This window comes from Simochromis diagramma, unplaced genomic scaffold, assembly GCF_900408965.1.
Source record: "Simochromis diagramma unplaced genomic scaffold, fSimDia1.1 OVJJ01000536.1, whole genome shotgun sequence".
Taxonomy (NCBI): Eukaryota; Metazoa; Chordata; class Actinopteri; order Cichliformes; family Cichlidae; genus Simochromis; species Simochromis diagramma.
In genome coordinates this window covers 551,718-575,330 of record NW_024387029.1, presented here as the reverse complement: position 1 = coordinate 575,330, position 23,613 = coordinate 551,718, and the positions used below count along the sequence as shown (strand labels likewise).

General features: G+C 40.7%; 2 protein-coding genes across 6 annotated transcripts in view; one reads left to right on the top strand and one right to left on the bottom strand.

Annotated features, from left to right (window-relative positions):
* The window catches only part of LOC120739450 (BOLA class I histocompatibility antigen, alpha chain BL3-7-like), a 34,079-nt gene extending 21,395 nt beyond the window's left edge, over positions 1–12,684 (top strand). Inside the window, exons 3-8 of one of the 3 annotated variants that reach the window (XM_040041209.1) lie at positions 7,891–8,166; positions 8,677–8,979; positions 10,353–10,442; positions 10,612–10,629; positions 10,792–10,866; positions 11,317–12,684. In XM_040041209.1, coding sequence (XP_039897143.1) covers positions 7,891–8,166; positions 8,677–8,979; positions 10,353–10,442; positions 10,612–10,629; positions 10,792–10,844 — 740 coding nt within the window. In that variant the 3' untranslated portion in view covers positions 10,845–10,866; positions 11,317–12,684. Of the gene's footprint in view, positions 1–7,890; positions 8,167–8,676; positions 8,981–10,344; positions 10,443–10,611; positions 10,630–10,791; positions 10,867–11,316 lie in introns of all 3 variants that reach the window. The other 2 variants (XM_040041208.1, XM_040041205.1) reach the window with 2 other exon arrangements.
* A 2,403-nt stretch (positions 12,685–15,087) lies between these two features.
* The window catches only part of psmb8a (proteasome 20S subunit beta 8A), a 28,520-nt gene continuing 19,994 nt past the window's right edge, over positions 15,088–23,613 (bottom strand). The window contains exons 5-6 of one of the 3 annotated variants that reach the window (XM_040041228.1): positions 18,514–18,716; positions 15,088–15,516 (exon numbers count right to left, since the gene is read on the bottom strand). In XM_040041228.1, coding sequence (XP_039897162.1) covers positions 15,477–15,516; positions 18,514–18,716 — 243 coding nt within the window. In that variant the 3' untranslated portion in view covers positions 15,088–15,476. Of the gene's footprint in view, positions 15,517–18,513; positions 18,721–23,613 lie in introns of all 3 variants that reach the window. The other 2 variants (XM_040041227.1, XM_040041224.1) reach the window with 2 other exon arrangements.

Here is a 23,613-nt window from a genome sequence, read left to right as displayed (position 1 = left end):
AAGCAGGAATCTCTGGTGTCCCTGAGGCAGCGTTGGCTCGACGCCGCCATAATAAACCATCAAAGACGCTGACAGGCTGCTCTTCAGCTCCATGTGGACGAACAGGAGACTTCACATTAGAAAAACAGCTCGTATGAACTCGATGTAAACGGTGGGCTGAATGTTTCAGATTTCCACACTTTAAACAGCACATTTAAGATAAACTGGCTCAAACAGCTGATCAGAAGCCCCGCCTCCACCCTGAGCGCTACACCTGTTCGTTTCCTCTCTGAGTCGCTGCATCGAGTTTTTCTCGTGTGTAACTTTGCGGATAAAATCCCCGCGAACACGTCGGCCTCTCGTCGCCGGGCTTCCTCGTCACAGACTCTCGTCTACAAACACAGTTTGAGCCTCACAGTTATTTTATGTGGAACAACAAGAATGTTTGTCCAAGAGGAAATCTGTTTTTCTGGATATCGGTTTGATAATATGATGATGTTGGTAAATCAGCTGTTCCACACAGACGCTGAGCTGCTCTCTGTGAAGAACTCCAGTTAAACATCATCTGTGGCTCCAGGAGATGATGTCACAGCGTTTGGTGCTGTTTAAATATCAGCAACAGTTCAGACTCAACATCTTTCCTGTTCTCTCTGTGACACACTCCCACTGGGGAAATAGGTTTTTACTGGTGGCTCTGAAAATAAAAACAAATCTATTGGATCTTTATTCCAGAGAAACACGAGCACGTGACCAGATGCAGTTTGTGTTTGGAGCCGTTTGGTGGATGAAACCTGCAGCGACCTGATAAGCATCTGATTACCAACAAAGTTCAAGAAGTTTCTTTAAACTCGTTCATAGAATTGACCTGAAAACGAGCTCGAAGCTGGACTGAAAGCAGACGCTGATGTGAGCTGGAGTTTCTGGAAGAGTCGCCCAGAAGCTGTCGCACGTTTTGCTTTTTGCACTTTTGTTCAGAAGTTTTGGTCGAATCTGTGAAGCTTCTGTTGCAGAAAATCTTCTAAAGGTTTTGATTTATTTTGGAAAGATGTTTTATTTGCTCTGAAAACTGAGCGCGAACAAACTAACAGCACCAGCAGAGATGTGATGGACCTGGTTGTTTTATGGGCAAAGTTTCACGTCCATCACAGCGAGGATACTGGGAGACGTCCCTCCTTTCTTGTGTTTGCTGTGAGTTCAGGCCGAACGTTCGATCAGTTAAAGACTCGAAGGATCCTGAAGCTGTTCAAACTCTGCTGTTTGTGACAATCAAACAGATTCTGTTGAATCTGTTTGATTGTTTCTTTCTCAGCGTTTCTTCTTTTAAATAAATGTTTGTAGACGTTTAATAACTGACATCAAACATGTTTGTTTCCCTGTTTTGTGTTTATTCATTTTCAAAAATATATTTTGTTTCGCACTAAAAACAAGAAGCTGCTGTGGATCAGCTGCTCGGGGTCTTCCTGTGTGATTGGCTGTTATCAGCTGCTTCGCTGTGAGAGGGGCGTGTCGGAGGAGCGACCAGTCGGCAGCGGGCGCTCTGACGTCTGCTGACGACAGCTTAACGTCAGCGTCTGAAAGCGGACAGAGCGACGTTTGAAACGTGGATCAAACCGCACGGTTTAAGACGAGCCGCTGATTTTAAGCTGAGCTCCACGTCCACGGCTGCTGCTCCACTGATGACCGTTCAAACCGCGCCTGCTGCTGATTGGCTGATAAGACGTGAGGTCACAGCCAGGAATATATTCAGAGTCAGAAAGCAGACTTTGTTTCACTGACGGCGTCTTCGGCTCGTTGGTGACGTGAGTTTAGACTCGTGTTACGTCACAGCTGATGACGAGCGCGTCTGTGCTCGCTCTGCTCAGGTGAGCCACACAGACAGGTGTTAGCCCCGCCCCCTCTTATGTCCCCCCCCCGTCTCTCTATCCCTGTCGCGCATGTCTGCGATCGCTTCCTGTTGGAAGTTTCTAGAAATACACTAAGAGTGTAAGTGGAGCCTTTGACGCCATGTTTGTTCACATTCACGCTCTCTCCTCTTTAACAGGAAGCTCCACAGACTCGACTCCCGGCGGCGCTCCGTCCTCGTGGCCTCGAGCCGCTGTGGTTCTGCTCGTGTTATAATAACAGTAACGATAATAAAAAAAAGTTTAACAGAAACAAGCAGCGCGGTTATTCTCGGCGCAGCGTTTCGCTCTGGCTGCGAGCGCAGGCCGTGAGAATCACGCCGACGCTCAAACTTCATTTTCCAGCTTTTATTAATAATAATTAATTAGTGCTTGTAGTGATCAGAGAGGTGGAGTGGAGGACGGGTGGAGGCTTAGAAACAACAGAAGAAAAGATGGATGTGCACCAACCAGAGCCTGCATAAGGATTTTAACCGTGTGATGTTTCATTACGTCACACGTGACGCGCATGTAGTGACCTGTTACCTGGTAAACTGGGTGGGCGTGTTTAGGGAAAAGAAAGACTTCACTCCGAGATAACCGGGGCTTAAATTTGACCATAATGTGTAAAATAGTGCTGATCGCAGCTCCTGCACATCTGTTCTGCAGCTGATTGCAAAGCTCAGTCATCTAATTACAGCACGCAGATGTTTCTTTGCTAACAGGCTGGGTGGGACGATCTGTACGTCCAGGAGGAAGAATCAAAGCATCGGTGCTCAGCTCGTTGGTCTGACTCAAACTCTCTCTGCTCCTCTCAGTCCTCGTTTATAAAGAGCTCCCAGCATCACAGCTAACAGCTGGATGAGGGTGATCATAAAGAGACAAGAAACTGACAATTTTATGAGAGTGATTTAAAAATTTATGTTAAGGGTTATTTTTTTTATACTAGTCTTAAAAATGCCACCGAAATAATCTGAATACTTTCAGCCAGTTTATGGGAAAATTAAAGCATTTTAAGACCTTCATTTCATTGATGATAATTTCAGCCTGCAGGAACTGTTAAAGTGAACGTGTCTGTTAATAAAAACTTAATCAAATGTGGGACCAAAAAACATTCAACATATATTGAATCTGAGATTTACGTTCATTTTAAAATGAGAGAAAATGAGTGTGAAATGAAGAGAAATGAGATTTTCCTGTCAGATTGTTGGTTTGTGTTTCCTACTGTTGGTCTTTGTGCTTCTTGCCATGACTGTTTCATTGTTATGAGTCGTTAGATATTTATAAAATGTATTTAATTTGCTGAAATCCGGGTTTAGACTGAAACAATCATTTGCGCCATGATTTTGACTTTGGGCCACTTTGGTGTTTTTCAGCGTTGTGACCAGATCAAGTTTTTCCTCTAAAAACATTGAAACATTCACACTGATGATATTATTGGATGTGCAGCACAGAGATCTGTGAGTGCCGCTGATGCTGTGGTGAGAGCAGACAGTCTGCAGATGAGGATGATATGAGGCCTTTTTTTATAACGTCGCTGCTCTCAAAGCCACGAGAAACACCTCAGTGCATCATCAGATATTTTCTTTATGTCAACATATAGAGTTACGAGCCACACAGGCTAAAATTGCCACTTTTCCAACCCCTCTGGTAAAGAAATGATGTAAAAATCGCTGTTTAGTAAATCAGGACGCCCTAAAAATAAACGAAAACCACAGCAGGACTCCTCCTTATGAGCGGTGAAAAAAACGACGGAGTTTTTCGGTCATTGAACGTCACGTTGTGCGTCACGCGGCAGCGCAACATTTCAGCGTGGAGGAAAACAGCGTTTTAGAGCCGAACAAACTTTGAGAAACAAACGGAGACGTCCCAAAACGTTGATGCTGTTCATCTGGACGTCCTGTTTTCAGCGGGAGAAACGTTTAATCTCTCATCTAAGTGACTTCTTCAGCCTCAGCTGACTGCAGGTTTCCCCAACGTTGAAACAGGACATCTGCATAATGACTGATGCTAACACCGCCGACTAACAACGGGCCGCGAGGTCAGTGTCTGATTATAAACACGCAAACTGTCACGATCATTGATCAGTGGCCCTGAGTAACACGTACAGAGAGTTGAGGAACGGCCTCGCAGCCCATTGTTAGTCAGTGCTGCTGGTGATCAAACAGGCAAACTTAAGCGATCACTTTACCGGACTGAGGGATGAGTTGGTGTCTGCGCTCCTTCTTCTTTGATCGGAGTTTAACTACAGTGGATGAGAAACATGAGGAGGCCCCGCATAGTTTAAGAAAACGCCTCACAGCTGTCACTGAGCGCCGGGTAAAGCAGCTCAGTGACCGAGCAAGAGCGCTGTTTTTCCCTCAGCTCTTAAATGTCGCGCACAGCCGCGATGTCTAATGCAGCGTTCAATGACCCCGCCAGAAATGTCGTTTTTTTCGCTGCTCACATGAAGGCTTTCAAACACCACCTGTTGGCGCTAAATATGGTGTCCTGGCGGGGTTTTCTCCAACCTTTACTGCGTCCTGATTTATTAAAAGGCGATTTTTACATCATTTCTTAACCAGACAAATTGGAAAAGTGGCGAATGTTGGCCTAGACGATACCACGGGGCTGTGATCATGTAATTATGTCTGTACTGTGGATGAGTTTGGAGATGAGCCTCAGTATTTTTAATTCAGTTCGTCTCATTTATTTTGTACGAGGGAAAGTTGATTAAAGTTGTTTACTTGAGGATTTAGTCGCTGTGAGTTTTTTGGGTTAAACATCACCTGGTTTTACACGTCTGATAAAACACTAACAGGAAGAGGTGCAGAGAGGCGGAGCCGCCTCGTCTTCTTCCTCCGTGCAGGTTAAATCTGTGGATGTAGCAGCCATCAGTTTATTGCAGCTGCTACTGTTTGTGTAGAGTTTTGACTGATGTAGAGAAATAATTACTGAAACTAAATTAGTTTAAAGGCTGAAAGATGAAACGAGGCTCCGTGTATCAAAGGCTGTGTTGAAGTCTAAAAACAGGATGAATCATTGCTGTTCAGCATCTCTGGATAATCAGATGATCTCAAACTAGTCTGACTCTGTTGTGTGTTTGTGCCTGAAGCCTGATTGTGTTTCATCAATAACTGAGTCCAGCGTCATCGTTGTTCTGCAGCTACAATGAGAGCAGAAACAAACTGGACGCTAACTGTTGATCAGTGAATGATCTTTGTCAGGTTGAGTCGGTGTAGTTCACCTCTGAGTCGCGGTGGTGCAGCTGCTCGTTTTCTAACCTTCAGACTTCAGAAAGAAAAGGAGGCGACGGGTTAGAGACGACTTTGTGACGTTCAGATGTCAGACCGTCAGCGCCTGCTGGATCCACAGCAGCTTCCTGACAGCAGCTCGACTCGCTCGCCGTCTCCCTGCAGCGTCCGCGCGTCAGGTGGTGTCGCTCGCCCTCTCCTCACCTGCTCGCTCCACCTGTTGATCCTCTCAGCTGTTTCCTGTGGTCACTCTCTCTCCTCCTCACTGGCTCCAAAGCGTGAGCTATAAGGTGTGTGGGCGGAGCATCAAAACAGCTGTCGGCTTCATCTTCCTCCATTTTATAGTTTTTGATGAGCTCGCCTCTTCCTCCATTTTATAGTTTTTGATGAGCTCGCCTCTAGTGCTGCACTCCTAGGAGCGCTGCCCAACTAGCCAACCTGGTGACGTAATGAGTGATGTCATGACCACAGTTTTTGTATCACTACCCCACTCTTCCACATAATCAATGTGTTTTTGCAATAAACTAACGACATTTCTCTCATTTTGGCTAAGATGATACATTCATTGTATAACTGGAATATCTTAGTTTTTCTCACTTCCAAGAATAGTCAGTCTAATGAAGGCCATGAGCTCATGTTTGGTTATATTTTTCCATTCTTTTCCCCTGTCTGTAGCTACTCTTCATCCCTCCATGTTTGTGCATGTCAGCAGCTCTTGTATTATATTATCAGACATGAGGAGCTTCCATGTATCTATTGGGGAGATAGCACTAAACCCAGGTGCAGGCCCTGGCCGACTATTCACAATATTGTTGCTTGGTGTTTTAGCCTGGCTGGGAGGTAACTCTGCCCAGTAAGAGCTCTTGCAGTTCATTCTGTTGGACACAATGTCCATTTCCTCTTCAGAGGACTGATCAGAGGACTCTGTGTCTGATTGGCCTTGTTCAGTGGAGGGACAACAGTCTGGGTCCTCTATATCTGAGATGTCAGATTCTGAGTCAGTGCCTCCAGTGGGCTCTTCATCCGATCTGTCCTGCATCATTTTTAGCGCAAGGTCCAGAGGGATCATAGTTGGCCTCCTAGCAGCCACGTTACTTTAGATAAATAAATTAAAAAAAAAAAAACATTAGAAAGGCTAATTTTTGAATTGCAGAGAAAACTATAAATCATGTAAAAAAAAACTAGCTAATATACCTTTGACTTTGCTAGGTCAAGTACAAAGTGTGTGTGTCTGTGTGTTAGCCAACAACACTGTTAGCTACTGTCAGCTAACACAATACTGTGTTGCCTACCTAAATGCAAAACTGCTAGCTAACAACAAAGTAGGCTAATCTGATCACACATTTGATCACACTTTATAATGTGTCAATGAAAACTAAGTTCATAAATGGAGATAATACTTACATGTATGTTGCGTTGTAAAAAGGACCTCCTGCGTGGTGAGACTGCTGAGATCAGATGTGTAAGTGGGACAGTCAGAGTTGATAAAAATTAAAGGTTCATAGAAGATTCCACAGGAACTGATTGGATTAATTTTTGACTCCACTTGTGGAAGAGTGGGGTAGTGATACAAAAACTGCAATTTCTTAAAATGAATGAAAAAATAAAAATGCAAAAGGCCTCATGTCACAAATATGTTTTATGAGGAATATCTGGAATGTGAATATCTTTCAACTTTTCATTTTAAAGATTTTGAAAAATAACCCGTGGGGTCATTTTTGACTCCACGTGTGCATCTAAGGATTAAATCGTCAGGCACACAGGGGGCGCTACCCTAAAAGCATAAATGTGACAGCCAATCACTGCTGACTTTGTTCACACGCAGCCATGAGAGATTTAACCTGCAGTAATCTGATTACTTACAGAGATCAACTGAATATCTCCAGGTGAAAGAGAACCTAGTGTTAACATTTACCGTTTTTTTTTTTAAACGTGTCACTTCTTCATAGTTCTTCAAACTTTTTAATTCATGGTTAAAATCCTTATACGAGCTCTGGTTGGTGCGCATCCATCTTTTCTTCTGTTGTTTTTAAGACTACATCCATCCTCCACTCCACCTCTCTTTGATCACTACAAGCACTAATTAATTATTATTAATAAAAGCTGGAAAATGAAGTTTGAATGTCGGAGTCTGTATGATTCTCACGGCCTGCGCTCTCAGCGAGAGCGAATCACTGCGCTGAGAATAACCGCGCTGCTTGTTTCTGTTAAACTCTCTCCTCCTCACTGGCTCCAAAGAGTGTGCTGTAAGGTGTGTGGACGGGGCATTAAAACACCTGTCGGCTTCATCTTCCACCATTTTCCTGTTTTTGACAAGCTCACCTCTAGTGCTGCACTCCTGGAAGCACCAGCCGACCTGGTGACATAATGAGTGATGTAGCAACCACATGAGAGCGAGCCGAAAAATTACTATAAACAAGAATCACTTTGAATCAAACTTCTCCCAGAATAAATCACAACACTCTTAATTTTGTGTGAAATGAGCTGTTTCATATCCTCTTTAAGTCAACACATTTCTTCACTTTAAAACTAAATATCATGATATTGACTGTTTGTTCAGCTTTTGTAGATTTATGCTCACGCCACCTTACGTAACCTTAATTTTGTAATGTGAAGTGATTTGTCCCAAATTAAAAATTTCTAGAGGGATTTTTAAGGCTGTCACAGCAAGCTGTCTAGATCATCTGTTTTGTTGTCAGTGGAATAGTGTGTGTTTTATGTGATATTAAATGTTAATAGATGATTTTCCATGTGTACTATTTTAATGTTGTTATTTCCAATCTAACTCTCTCCTTCAGGTGTCCACATTTTTCAGCTCATGTATGGCTGTGAATGGGATGATGAGACTAAGGAGCTCGGTGGGTATTACCAGTATGGCTATGATGGAGAAGATTTCATATCCCTTGACCTTCCTACAACGCATTGGACTGCTGCAAAACAACAGGCTGTCATCACCAAACAGAAGTGGGACACTAACGGTTTTGCAATATCTGAGAAGAACTACGTCAGCACAATTTGTCCTGACTGGCTAAAGAAGTATGTGAGCTACGGGAGTAGTTCTCTGATGAGAACAGGTAAAAAATCACATGACCAGATTAGTGTAATAGGCAAAAAATCTCCGTTTTATATTTACAATGTCATGGCAATGAGCATCCTACTTTCTTTCAGTTTTCAAGTTGTCCATTTTTCTGATTTTACCTCATCACTCTGTTCCTGTCTGTTGAACTCTCATGTATAATCTCCATTTAAATCTTTGTTCTTTTCCATTTTTTTGCCTGCCTCATTTCCTTTGTTTATCTTGTCTTTTCAAAAACTTTACACGGTGCTTTATGACTATTCACTTCTTTTGTGTCTCTTTTTTGTGTCGTGGGACAGTTTCCAATTTTGTTGTGCTATTGTACTAGGTGTGAATGTGCAATGACAATAAAGAGTTATCGCTTATCTCTTTACTGCATTTTCTTAATTACATTTTTGATTCTGTATACATTAATTTATGTAACAAAGGCATTCAAACTAAGTTACATTAAACAGAAACAATAATAGTATGCAGTTAATGAACTAAAAACTGTTGCTCTTCTGCCCAGTTCTTCCCTCAGTGTCTCTCCTCCAGAAGACTTCCTCCTCTCCGGTCACCTGCCACGCTACAGGTTTCCATCCTAACAAAGCTGAGATGGTCTGGAAGAAAGCTGGAATGGAGCTGCATGAGGGTGTGGACAAAGGAGAGATCATCACTAACAATGATGGGACCTTCCAGATGAGTGTGCATCTGGATGTTTCATCTATCAAACCTGAAGACTGGAAAAAGTATGACTGTGTGTTTCAGCTGTCTGGTATGAACGAGGACATCGTCACCAAACTCGACAAATCAAAGATCAAGACCAATGAAAGTAAGACTGAAATCAGAAGTGATTAAAGTTACTTTATTTTAAGAGTCCTGCGGTTCTTGTGGTTTTATCTGTTAGTTAAGTTCTTCTTCAGTCTATAACACTGATATATTACACAAATATACATATGTCCAATCTTGGATCATTGTGTCAGTGCTAACTTCCTAAAAATATTTTTACAATTAAATGTTTTGAAAGTGCTGTAATGCAGATATTATTATCCAGCACAGCTATTCATTGTTGTCCATTCACTGTTTACTGAGCTTTGATGAATACAGAACCTGATCAACATACTTTTTTGTTGAGTTTTGTATTTAAACATCCATCCATCTTCATCCGCTTTATCCGAGGCCGGGTCGCGGGGGCAGCAGCCTAAGCAAAGAGGCCCAGACCTCCCTCTCCCCAGCCACCTCCTCCAGCTTATCCGGGGGACAAGCTAACACCAAGGCGTTCCCAGGCCAGCCGAGAGATATAATCTCTCCAGCGTGTCCTGGGTCTGCCCCGGGGCCTCCTCCCGGTGGGACATGCCTGGAACACCTCACCCAGGAGGCGCCCAGGGGGCATCCTTGTCAGATGCCTGAACCACCTCAGCTGGCTCCTTTCGATGTGGAGCAGCAGCTGCTCTACTCTGAGCCCCTCCCGGATGGCCGAATTTCTCACCCTATCTCTAAGGGAGAGGCCAGCCACCCTTCGGAGGAAGCCCATTTCTGCCGCTTGTATCCGCGATCTCGTTCTTTCGGTCACTACCCACAGCTCGTGGCCATAGGTGAGGGTAGGGACGTAGATCGACCGTAAATTGAGAGCTTCGCTTTTACACTCAGCTCCCTCTTCACCACGACGGACCGGTGCAGCGTCTGCATTACTGCAGCTGCAGCCCCAATCCGTCTGTCGATCTCCGGCTCCCTTCTCCCATCACTCCCAAGACCCCGAGATACTTGAACTCCTCCACTTGGGGCAGGAACTCATCCCCGACCCGGAGTGGGCACTCCACCCTTTTCCGGCTGAGAACCATGGCCTCAGATTTGGAGGTGCTGATCCTCATTCCCGCTGCTTCACACTCGGCTGCGAACCGTTCCAGTGCGAGCTGGAGGCCCCCACCCGATGAAGCCAACAGAACCACATCATCTGCAAAAAGCAGAGATGAGATTCTGAGGCCACCAAAGCGAAACCCCTCCGCCACTTGGCTGCGCCTAGAAATCCTGTCCATAAAAATTATGAACGGAACATTTCTTTATTTTTTTTGCTTTTAGAGACAAAGTTTGCAGCCTATTTCAGTCTTTTATTTTATTTATATTTTTTCCAGTATTTTTATCTAGTTGGAAAAATGGTGTTCTCTTCTAAACTGCTTTGGGTTTTGATTTGTTTCTTATCTACAGAAAGTTACCTCATCATGATCATTGCCATTGTTGTTGTGGTTGTTGTCCTCGGCGCTGTGATTGGATTCATTGTCTACAAAAAGAAAACAAGTGAGAGACAAAAACTGGAAAAAAAACCCATTTTTTTTAGTTAATGCTCTTATACAAAAGTGTATAAGCAGCACAAGGCACAGTGTCATGGAAATATGGATTACATTATAATATGACAATATTCTAACTATAAGAGTGTAAATTATCTTTATTTTCTCTTTTATTTCAGGCAAATGCTCCCAGCCTCGTAAGTAAAACTAGTGTCTGTCTTGTCTTATATCATATACATTCTGTAGACCACAAAGTATTTTTCTGTATTTTATGGTAAATAACTTTTTCAGGACTGTTTCTGAACAAGTCCCAGTTCAGACAGGATGTGGACTAACAATGTGTTTCTGGCCTTTTACAGCTATGAAGGATCCTGCGGTTGTGAAGCCTCTGAATCCTCCAACTAATGCCTAAATGACAAACAAACTTCCATTCAGTGAGTTACTTCACTTTAAACAAAGCTGCCTTGAAATGTGTTGAAGTGTTTCTTTATTTCTGTAAACTGCTGCAACACATTAAAGCTGCACCAACACTTTCAGTTACTTTTCATCAAAAGTGTCTAAAAGTCAAGTTATAGTAAGTTATATTGTTAAAAGGAAGACGTTTTTCTGAAAAATTCACATCTGTTTGCCAGTTAAACATTAACATTTTAACAAGTACAAACAGTGACAACACAACATTAATGAACTATTTATTATATACTAATGTATGATAAAACTGTGCCAGATTAAAACAAATGTTTATGCTCACAAAGTTTTCTAATCAAATATTTGACTGAACCAGAGTTCTTTTATGTGTTAATGATTCTGTAAATATGTAGCAGATATTTATTCTAAATCATTGTTTTATAAAATCTTAATGTTGGTTTTTTTTTTTGTCTCTACAGGTTTATGGAGATATATTGCAGTAAAAAAAAAAAAGACATTGTCACTTGATTCTCCTTCATAAAGTGGGACTAAATTCTTTAATTCGTCAAACTTAAGACTTGGAAATAAATTTGCACTAGTTGCACTTACTTATTCATCCATTAACTAATTTTAAATTACTTGATTTTTTTTTTGAAGTTCGAATTAGTAATTCAAAGTAATTAAAATTATTTGTAATAATTTTAATCACTTTGAATTTGGGGGAAATAAATTTAAAGATGAATTGGCAGATATTTAACAAGTATAACATAAATGGTGACCTTATTTTGATACTTCCCAATTAGGAAGGTGGATTACACCAATGGAGGGGAAGTACCACATGTTTTAAAAATCACATGACCGCAGTCTAAAATATTTTTGTTTATTGGAAATAAATAATAAATAAATATATATATTTTTAGCTTACTATTTCTGGTGTTGGGGTATTCCATAAATCAGTAAATTACTAAATCACTGTTGATAAAAAATACAAATGTATTATTAGAGATGCTTGTCCTTTACATACACATGCTCTTATAGTTTGGTAATATGATCATATATTTCTTTAGATTTGTCAACAAACAGGACAATTCTGTAAATCAGTCATCAACATTAAAAAACACATTGTGGAAATTATAGATTTTAAATCACATGAACTCATCAGTGTAAATTATTTTTTAACTTTCTAAATCTGATGGTAAACTGGGAATGACTCCAGTCCTCTGCAGCTCTCAGTAATCAGACAGGAAATGGTTGGATGGGCACTGAACTGTTATGATTAGCAGGATTTATCAATAATGATTTAGACACATATTTTCCATTTGCTTTCTTCTACATCTCTAAATTAGTTTTTTAACTTAAGTTCTTTAAAATATATATCAAGTAGAGGGATAAAATAACACCAATGTTAGCCATCCATAAACACATGCCCAAAGTCTCAGATCACAGTGGATTTCCAAATTTTGTACATAAACTGTTTGTACATTTCTTTAAAACTATTTTGTGACCTAGGGTGGTTATAATTTATGTCTTTGAGGTTATTCTCAAAAAAAAAAAAAATAATTGTGTTGTTGCTTTTCTCTTTTTAGTCTAAAAAGTGTTGATCTTTGGTTTGTTTTCTGATTTAGTTTAAATTGAGCTTCTGATGGCTTGTGTGATATTTTCTTGAAAATGCTTTCTGTTCATATTTAGGGGTTTTAAAGGGCCTTTTCTGTCTTATGTAAACACATAGGAGTTAAACAGTGATGTTCAGATCACATGTGGTGTTGGAATTATCACTTGTAAAATTGTGTTGCTGTTTCATTCTCTTTTATACTTTTGCCTTTCAATAAAGTCCCCAATAATCCAAATTTCTGTCTTTTTGTGATTCCATACACTGTACACTTATCTAAAACATGAGTTATGTCTAAGTGTTAAAAGAGTTTTTCACCAGGCGACACTTTAACTGATCACAGATCTATTAGGCCTCAGTCACACTGAAAGAAGAATAGGTTGACAAGCTCGATGCAACCACAACAACCTTGTAGTGTATAACTGATTTCTCTGATTTTTCATTTGTATTATTTTTCTGCTGTCTCAGATGATTACACATAGACAGACCCTAACCTTTAGACTGGGGAAGGTCTGTAATTATAATCAATGTCTTATTTATTAGCAGCAGAAATATTGGCAACACTTTGCAGTACCTCTGAGTCAGTTTCCCCAGATGAGCAGCTCCTCTGCTCCTTTATTTATTTCTCCAACTGAGGAAACAATGTAATGAATCCCACACATGGGAGTTACTGAGATTTGTGGCAGGCAATTTACTGCAAATTCTGCTAAATTTAACTCCAAACAGCATCTATTATTTTTGCTATAGGTAAGTTTTATAGTTATGCTTTAGATATACTTCTTTATTGTAATGAGAGGCAGTGATGTTATTGGAACAAGTCAGATGGCTCAAATCTGTCAGCACAGTGCAAAAACTGGGGCTCCGTCCTGCATCTGTTTACTCAGCCCTCATCCTGAGTATTTAGAGCTGAGCCCCAACAGAACACTACTCTAGAATAATGCTGGGATTTTGTTCATTTATTTTATTGAAACATTGATTGATTATAGTGAAGCAAGTTCTAAAGGTATACTGTTTTCCTTTTTACCGTGAGCAGAGCAGGTTCCAGTGTTTAAGACTTTTAGTCACATTTCTACACAGAGACTGGTGCACAATAAAAACATCTCTGCCTTTTTTCTCAGTTCACACAGAGCAACAGTCATGTTTCTTTCTTTTACTTTCCCGAACAGCTGCTATTACATAACATTGAAATGTAGCCGTGAGTGAGCTATGACTGTGTTAGAATAATCTGTAAATTGCAATGTCTGAACATAATAATAATAATACATTTTATTTATAGTCGACTTTAAGACCCTCAAGGTCACCTTACAATAACACAAGAACAATAGCAGCAATAAAATATAATAAACATGGCAAAATAAAATTTAGACATAAGGTAAAAGAAAGGGGGGGAAAAAAGAAAAAAAAAATACTACCCATCACACGTCAGCTGGTTTATATGGCTGAACAGTTTGCAGCAAATCAACTCTGCATAAATCCTGCACTCCACCTTAGGACCACACAGTCCCCAGTCATTTCTATTAGAAGAATTCACTCTTTTATGATAAACACAGTCGTACTTCTTCAGCGTCCTCTCATTGTTGTCAGAGAGAAATACATGCATAGAACCTTATATTAAATTATTTTGTGAGTACATCACTTGCTCCGTAATTTTTGAGCTGCTGTTGTTAGAATGCTGCTGCATTCGGTGTGGTCCATCAGAGGTGAATTCTGATTCTGATGGAGGAGGCAACAGATTTTAAATTCATCACAGCTAATCACAATAATACTGCAAACACATTACAACAAAGTACCAACTTGACTTGGTTCAACATAAAATTGATAGCAGACTGACTTGTGACCATTTTATTGCTGTTTAGACATCAAAGTCACTTTTAAGATGGTAACAGACCAGGAGAGGTCTCATACCTGGTCCCTGTCTTTGAAGCAACCATTTCAATTTCAGAGAGACCTCAAACTGGTTACACGTGTTTGCAGTAATTTTGGTTACAGGGCATTCTCTAACCCTACTGTGACTGTAGCCAAAGTATCAGAGTAACTCATGATATTAAAACGGCAAAATCTGTCTTAAGTCCAAAGGCAGGGTAAGTAATACACCTGGGCTTCTTCTTCAAACATCAAAATGTGTTTTGTGAAAATCATCTACTTTCACTAAATATTAACCAGTTACTCATTATTAATAAATGAAAGGAAGCATTTTTACACAAGAACATATTTCTAATTATTTTCTTCAGCAGCTTTTAAGTGGAATAAACTTGCTGCGCTCTGTATATGTAAACATTTTTGTTTTTTACTTTCAGCTGCTCCATTTCTTTATTTTTCTTTTTTGTGTTGCAGGAAATGTTTCTGTAAGTTTATTAAAACAGAATTTTATTTTTTAAACCTTTCACTGTGTGAATATGACATGAACATATCCTCTCATCCCTTACAGTCCCACTGTATTCATGTGTTGTCCCCTATCTGCACAGCAACTGACGACATCGCAAAGCAGCACTATTTTAACAGCTTTTTCAATGTTATGTGCTTTATTATGGCACAAAAGGCCAAGAAGATTTATGCTAATTATAAAGGTCTTAATTTAGCTGTGACATATTCTTCACTTTGCTGCTGATGGAAAGCAAATGAGAACTTCCACCTGGTAATATATTTTTAGCATTTCATGATGTTTTATTTTTAAAGAAATAATTTTTTATATTTTGTTATACAAAACATAAGTTTGTACCTGAAACTTGATGATTACATAACAGAGTCAATTGAAGAAAATTCTTTATTTGGAGCTGTTGTTCTGTAAGTAAGTTAACTTTAATCATTTGTCTTTTAACCACAAAAAATATACAAAAATGCATAAGCTTGTAGGGCTAGAGCATTGAGATGTTCTTGTATGTACGTAAATGTAAAGCTCAATGACCAATAATAACACTGGACACACATCACTGGATGATGATGATGATGATGATGATAGTTTGCTGATATTGGAGTAAAACTCAGAACATTCCCTTCCTGTAGCGATGGATCAAGTCGGACACGTCCTCCTTACACACTTTTATCCAGCCGTCCTCCTGCATGTGGTACACTACAAAAACACACAAACACAGGTGAACACTTATAAACACATTATCCTGCATACATGAATGTGAAGACAAAAAAATATACATGATTTACCGCGAACACAAATATATGTTTTTTAAAATTATTTTAGATATATTAGATGTCAGGAAAAAGACAGAGAGGACAAAGATTAGAATCAGAGACATATTTAAGAAAAATTTATTCTGAATTAAAAACTACAACAGCAATGTTGATAGCAGAAGTAGAACTTCCAGATAAACATATTTTAATTAATTTTTCATGGCACAGATTCAGCAGGTTGCTGGAAACATTGTTGTGGAAATTTGTTAGCTGCACATCCTGTTCCTGTTGCAATCTCCTGTTCAACCAAATCCCAAAGCTCCTCTACTGGATTTAGATCTGATGACTGTGGAGGTCATATGAGTTCAGTGAACTTATTGTCATGCACAACAAAATAAGTTTGAGATGATTTGAGCTTTGAAACATGGAGCATTATCCCACTTTAAGCAGCCATTTAAAGATGGGTACACCGTGGGCATAAAGGGATGGACATGTTCAGCATCCAATCTCAGATAGGCTGGTGTGTTTGTGCTAAGCGCTCCAAAGTGTGCCAAGAAAATATCCCCACACTACTGCATCTAAAGCAGCCTGAACCGTTGACATAAGGCAGGATGGATCCATGCTTTCATGTTGCTTGTGCCAAATTGTGACCCCACCATCTGAATTTTGCAGCAAAAATTGGGACTAAGACTGTAGGGCTAGAGCAGACTACATCAAGCCTGTGTAAATTGCAGCCTCAGTTTCTTGTTCTTTGCTGAGAGGAGTGACAACTGGTGTGATCTTCTGCTGCTACAGCCTATCTGCTTCAAGGTTTGACAACGCTGTGCTTTCAGAAATGCTCTTCTGCATGCCCTGTTTCTAAAAAGTGGTTGATTGAGTTATTGCTGCCTTCCTATCAGCTCAATATTACCCAGCTGCTGCTAACTTTTTTTTTTTCACTTTTTCTGACCATTCTATGTAAACCTTAGAGAGGATTGTATGGTAAAATCCCAGCACATCAGCAGTTTCTGAAATACTCCAGCCACCAAGCCATGTTCAGAGTCATTTAAATCACATTTCTTCCTCATTCTCATGATCAGTTAGAACTTCGGCAGGTCATTTTGAACATGTCTACATACCTAAATGCAGCAAGCTGTGTTATTAAATTATTATACACACACATATATATCTGTGTTAACAAACAGCTAAACAGATGTACCTAATAAACTGACAGGTGACTGTATACTTCAAGGTCACTGTTCTGGTTTCCTGTATTCTTTGAATATTTGCCAAGGTGTAGTTGATTAAACTGTGTACATGCAGTATACAGTATACTGTATATATTTTTTATCAGTACTAGATACTTACTTTTATTTTAATTAATCACAGGACAAATTAAGACAAAAGAACAAGCCAACAGGAAATGAAAGACTTTGTCAGACTGCATTTGGCTCTTTGAGCTAAATACTAACATTATCAAATTCTTACATTCACTAGTTGTACCTTTATTGTAAGAATCAGAATACTTAATTAAGCACTGAATAAATTATGTATTATTTACTAAGAAAGCTTTGTAATATTTGGCTATTAGCACTAAATACCAAATATCACTAAGGCTGATACAAACTTTAGTGGTTTGTATCTGACATAGATACAAACTGGGCGAAGCTGGGCGATATATCGAGTTTTTTTAAAAATATCGATATATTTTCATACGAGATATAAGATGTGACAATATCATTTATATCGATATAATGTATGTTACGTTATAATTATACTTGTGGAGCCGCAAGTTTGCCTCTCTTTCGTCCACTTTTGTCTTTATGCAACGTTACTCGGCCTCGCCTCTCCTTCACTGAACACAACTCCTCCTCCCCCATAGCTTCACCTGCAGGCAACGACAAGATGGACATGGCAAATCTCCATTAATGAGTTACCACGGATCGCCCCGTGCGTGGGGCTGGACGGCGTCAACGTGTTAGCGAGCTAACCGCGCTAACGACATGCACGGCCTAAAATTCTTTCATTTTCTCAAAAATCGACAGTGTGCCTTATGTATGAATTCTGGTTGTGTTTACTGACCGCGAACCGTTTTTATGTGGTACACAGCGCTCAGCAATCTGTCAATAAATGTTTTAGGTCGACTTTGGTGAGCTACGGAGCTGCACCGCTTGATGGATTGCCGGAGCATTACGGCTACCGTAGGCTGGAGCCTTGCGGAGTGATACGTACAGTGCTTCAATGTAATATTACCGTACTGTGTGTGTATAAGGACCATAAATGGCACCTGTTAAGAGACACGGTTACAAAGAGGATTTCAAACTCCAGGCTGTCGGTCACGCAGCAGAACTTGGGAACAGAGCAGCTGTGAAATCTGTCTTTGTTATTATGCTCAGCATCTGTTAGTTTACATTTTGACTGCACAATTGTGAGCTTTTTGTTATACACAAAACCAACATTGTTTTCTTTTATTTATGGAGCATTGTTTTTAATAAATGCTGATAATTTATTTTTGAGTAATTTCTTCATGTACATCTACGCTGTATGTTAATAAAAGTGCCTGTGTGACATCTGGGACACAGTGTGACTAAGAACTCTCTTTTTGTTCTTACCTTATGGCTTAAAAAAAATAATATCGAGATATATATCGTATATCGCTATCCAGCTAAAAAATATCGAGATATGAATTTTGGGTCATATCGACCAGCCCTATGACATAGGGTGAGGAAAGGTTGCATACGTTCTTTATCCTCTAGGGAACACAAATGTACTTACTGATCTATCCAATAATTCAGACAACAGTCTAGATCAAAGTGAACTGATCTACTAACTGGTAGACCAGAATTGTCATTCCTTTAGCTATAACATCAAATGGCTTGAAAAAAAAAACAAAACAAACAAACCCTCAAACAAACAAAAAATACTTAAATAAGTTTCAGGAAGTTTCTCTGTGCATATTTACTGTTTACCACTCCACCAGAGTAGGCATCTGTGTGTAGCGTGAGCGATGCCCCGACGGCCGAGTTCATACGCCTCTTCTACTGTCATGTCTTCTCTGTAACCGCTGTCCACCACACCATAGGCGTAGCTGTTCCCACAGCCGGTGGAAAACATGTGGCCAGACAGACGCGTCCCATTATCATCCACATAGTACAGACCAGGACCCTGCAGAACAGACAGTCTGTTATATCATCTAAATTTCATCATTTTATAGGCTATAGTTGTTGTGGTGCAGTTTCTTAAAATAGCCTCACATCAGCTGCTCTCATTAATTACCGGCTTGCACTGTAACATCACTACCTTTTGATTTTAGCTAATGTAATTATCTGATCTATGATATATGCAGTACTGTATATGCTTTTATCTTCAAATGTCTTTAAGATTACACTGATGATCACAAGGTTTTGAAGCCTGTTAGATGGTTTCAGAGTCACACAACGTTCTCATATTATTTCCTATTATACATTATTTTATCAATATATCATGTTTGTTATGATATTATGTATGTTTCTTTAAACTGCACAGACACTTGTGTGATCTCCAATCTTAACAATGTTTATATCAATATTTCTTGATAGCAGAAGTTTCGGTTAAGCAAGTAAAACATAAAGAATAATACAACACTTTTTTAACATAATCTACACTGAGAATAACAGCTTGTGTGTAGCAGTCCCCCGGACCAAGGAAGGAATAGAGAGAGCCTCGACGGGTGCAGTAATTTTTACTTTGAGATTCATTCAGAATCTAACAGTGCGCCAGGTGCGCCAATGCACCGTGAAAACTCGCTCCGCATTCCAAGGGCTGCAAATTGTTCGTTTCGCTAGAGTCTGGTATCACGCTGCTTCACGCTTCATTGAGAGCTGCCTACTGGGACATGTGCACCACAAAACCGGTCTGAGCTGGAAGTGCAGCTTGCCGCTAACTAAACAACAGAGCCCTCTACTGGACACTACGCGTAGCTGTTCAGGCTTAGATCAATAAACAAAACTGGACCTTTACACTCTCACCAAATCATGTATAACAAACAACATTCTTTACATGATTTCCAGCTGTAACATATGGACATTACTACAAGAACGAACACAATTTCAAATACATCATCAATAAACTTTCGCAAAAATACGCCTGATGTGACAGTATTGATTGAAACATCAATTAGTTATTTTCTAATAGAACTACAAGCTTTTGAACAGGTCGCTCAACTACGTGAGGTTTGTGCGCTGTTCCCTGCTTCTTTATTAAGCCTCGATCGCCAACTTGAAGCTTGACTCTGCGGACCAAACCGTCATCTTCTTCTGGTGCTTCAACCACTCGAGCCAGTTGCCACTGATTTCTGGGAAGCATGTCTTCTTTGATAATGACTATGTCATTGACTTTAAGATTTCGGCGTGGTACGTGCCATTTCTGTCTCGTAGATATGTTCAGAAGGTACTCTCTTTTCCATCTACTCCAAAACTGCTCAGTGAGATACTGGACTCTGCGCCAACGTTTCCTTGCATATAAGTCCTCTTTCACAAACTTTCCTGGTGGAGGCAGTGCAACCTTTGATTTCATCAATATGAGGTGATTTGGAGTTAGAGGTTCAGGAGATATAGGATCATTGATTCCATACTGGGCTTTGCTGGATCTCAATCTTTTTATCCTTGCAACCACTTTAAGGAGCATTGACCAGCTTGAAAACCTTGACAAACGGCTGAGGATATTGTCTTGTTCACTTGTTTGAGTTGTGAGAGCTTTGACTGCTTTGACTTCTGGATCCCCTACTAACAACACAGCTGAGGGGCTGGGTGCATATGAAATGTCATGTTCCCACAGAAACTTTGGACCAGACAACCAACACGTTGACATGATTTCTGATGCACTGAGCCCTCTAGAGGCGTAATCTGCAGGATTCTGAGCTGTGTCAATGTAGTGCCACTGTTTGGGATCTGTAGTTTGCCTAATTAACTGAACACGGTTGGCGACGAAGACGTGGAACCGTCGTGCCTCATTGTTAATATAGGCTAAGACTACTTGGGAGTCAGTCCAAAAGAACTCTTCATTAATGCACATCTGAAGCTCTGCTTTTAGCATGCTGCTCATTCTGGCTGATGTGACTGCGGCTGAGAGTTCTAATCGTGGGATACTTGTGACCTTGGTAGGTGCGACTCTTGCCTTAGCCATAACAAGACTACAGTGGACCTTCTCGTTGCTGAGGTACCTAATATAGGAGCATGCACCATATCCTAAATCACTAGCATCACAAAAGTGGTGCAGTTCCACCTTTACAATGTCTGTTAGTTCTGGTGGGTGGTAACATCTAGGCACTGCAACCGATGTTAGTCTTTCCAACCCATCTTTCCAGTCCTCCCACCGTGAGCGTAAGTTGTCAGGAAGGGGGTCATCCCATTCAATGCCTCTGCGACACAGTTCCTGTAGGATACCTTTGCCTCTTAAGGTGAAGGGAGCTACGAACCCTAGTGGGTCGTACAGGGATGAGATCACTGACAGTATGCTCCGGCGAGTAGGAGGTTGGTCCTTAGTGTTTATTTTGAAACTGAAAGTGTCATTTTTGATTGACCACTGGATGCCGAGCACATGGCCTTCAGCTGTTGTGTCAGGTTTGAGATCGAGCGGTTCTGTGGTGTCTGCTCTGTCTGAGGGTTCCAGCTGGGAAAGCGCATCACTTTGGTTTGAGTTGAACTTGTGCAGATGTAGACCGCCAAGTCTACAAAGTGCTTGTGTTTCGGTGATGAGTTCTTGTGCCTCTTTAACTGATGGGACACTAGTTAGACCATCGTCTACATAAAAGTTCTGTTCAACAAACTCTGAGGCCTTAGGATAGTCTGCTCTGTACTGTTGTGCCAAATATTTCAGGCCGAAATTAGCACATCCAGGGGATGAACTGGCACCGAATAGATGTACAGCCATTCTGTACTCTCTGGGTTCTTTGTCTAATTGTCCATCCTGCCACCACAGAAATCTCAGATAGTTGCGCATGTCTGGACAAACAGAGAACTGGTGGAACATTCTCTCGATATCACAAATTATGGCTACATTTTCCTTTCTGAAACGACAGAGTACCCCCACCAATGAGTTGATCATATCTGGACCTGTGAGAAGAGTGTCGTTTAATGAGACACCGAGAAATTTTGCTGAACAGTCAAAGACGACTCTTAGCTTGGCTGGTTTTTTCGGGTGATATACCCCATGGTGTGGGATGTACCATGCAGTCTTGCCTTCAGACAAAGGAGGGGCTAATTCTGCATCACCACTGCTGATAATGTCTCTCATAAAGGAACAGTAACGTTCATGATACTGTTTATCAGCCTTTAGCCTTTTCTTCAGGTGTTGCAGTCGGACTGTGGCTAGCTTCTTATTGTTGGGAAGCGCTGGTGGATCATTGCCCTTGAAGGGAAGCAGCATCTCATAGTGCCCATCTGGTCTTTGTTTTATTGTATCACTGAGGATTTGTATGAAGCGAACATCATCCTGTGATACATACTTATCCTCATAGTTTCTCTCATTAAAGTCAGTCTCTAGGACTTTAAGTACATCTGTGGCTGATGGTATGGGCATTTCTTTGACTGTGATCCTGTGCACGTAACTCTGGTTACCTTCTCTGTCTAGGTGAGGATTACCAGAACCAATAATACTCCATCCTAGTAGGGTTCTTTGTGCGAAAGGTTCGTTTATTTTGCCTGTGACGATCTCTAGGGGGGCTAGTGCTGATGGGCAGTCATAACCAATCAATAGACCTACTTCACAGTTCTGCAATGGCTGTAACTTGTTAGCTAAGCCTTCAAGGTGTGGCCACTGAAGTGCAGTTTCCTTGGTAGGGATATGAGACTTGTCAACTGGGATAAAGTCACGAGAGTAGACTTGTTCTATTCGGACACGAGTCTCAGAATCAAACCCACGCACCTGTAAGTTGTTGGCAAGTTTACTTGCAACGACTGTGTCGACGGAAGTCATGGTGCTAAGCTTTAACTGCACTGGTTGGGCGTCTACATTTAGTTCTAAGGCCAAATCCTCTAAAATAAAGGATGAGTCACTCTGGGTGTCAAGCAGGGCATATGTAAGTATTTCTTTCTCAGGCTCAGATGCAACTGACACAAATACTGGTACTATGCTGGATGTGGAAGATGGTTTCCTTGTTAGTACATGAGTCATAACATTATGCACTTCCTTGTTTGCACCTTCATCTGGGGATTTAGAATCCTCAGTTTTCTTTTCTTTAGGTTCATTCACTCTTTCTGTGTGTAGACAGGTGGGGTGACGCCGACCACACTTACTACAGGAGTGACGTCCTCTGCATTCTTTGGTTACATGACCCCTTCTCAAACACCCAAAGCAGAGACGATTTTCTTGAATGAAAACTTTCTTGTCATCACTAGTTTTCGCTGCAAAAGCAGGACACTTAGCTATGCCGTGCGATTCTTCTTTGCAAAACAAACATGGGGGTTTAGGTCTAGAAGTAGATACTGGGATTGGTGGAGACTTTGGTTGGATGGTAGTACTGAGTGCCTTCGCTCTTTTAACGTGCCGCTCTTCTGATGCCCTTTCGTTTATTAGGAATGGTGAGGCAACAGGATTGCAAACTACTTTAGCTTCATTTTGTATGAACTTTGTAAAGCGAGCGAAGTTGGGGTAGTCTTGGCTTTTGTCTAGCTCCTCCACCACAATGCGGCTCCATCTCTGCACTATCCACTCAGGCAGTTTTCTTAGAAGCTTGTGATTTTCCTCACAATCATTAAGGATCTCTAGGCCTTTGACTTGAGGGATAGCCTCTGCACAGCTTTGGAGAAAATCTGCAAACTCCCTCAGTGCTTTAGGATCATTGGCAGCTATTTTAGGCCATTTTGTGAGTTTAGCCCTAAAGGCTCTTTGGATAACAAATGGGCTGCCATACCTTTCCTCTAAAACGCTCCAAATGCCTGCGTATGCCTGTTCACTGTTGCGGAAGAAATATCCCTCTACTGCCTTTCGTGCTTCACCTGCAAGATAGCTCTTTAGATACAACATTTTCTCACACACAGGTAAAGGTTTGTCACCAATTAGTGCCATAAAGGATACCTTCCAA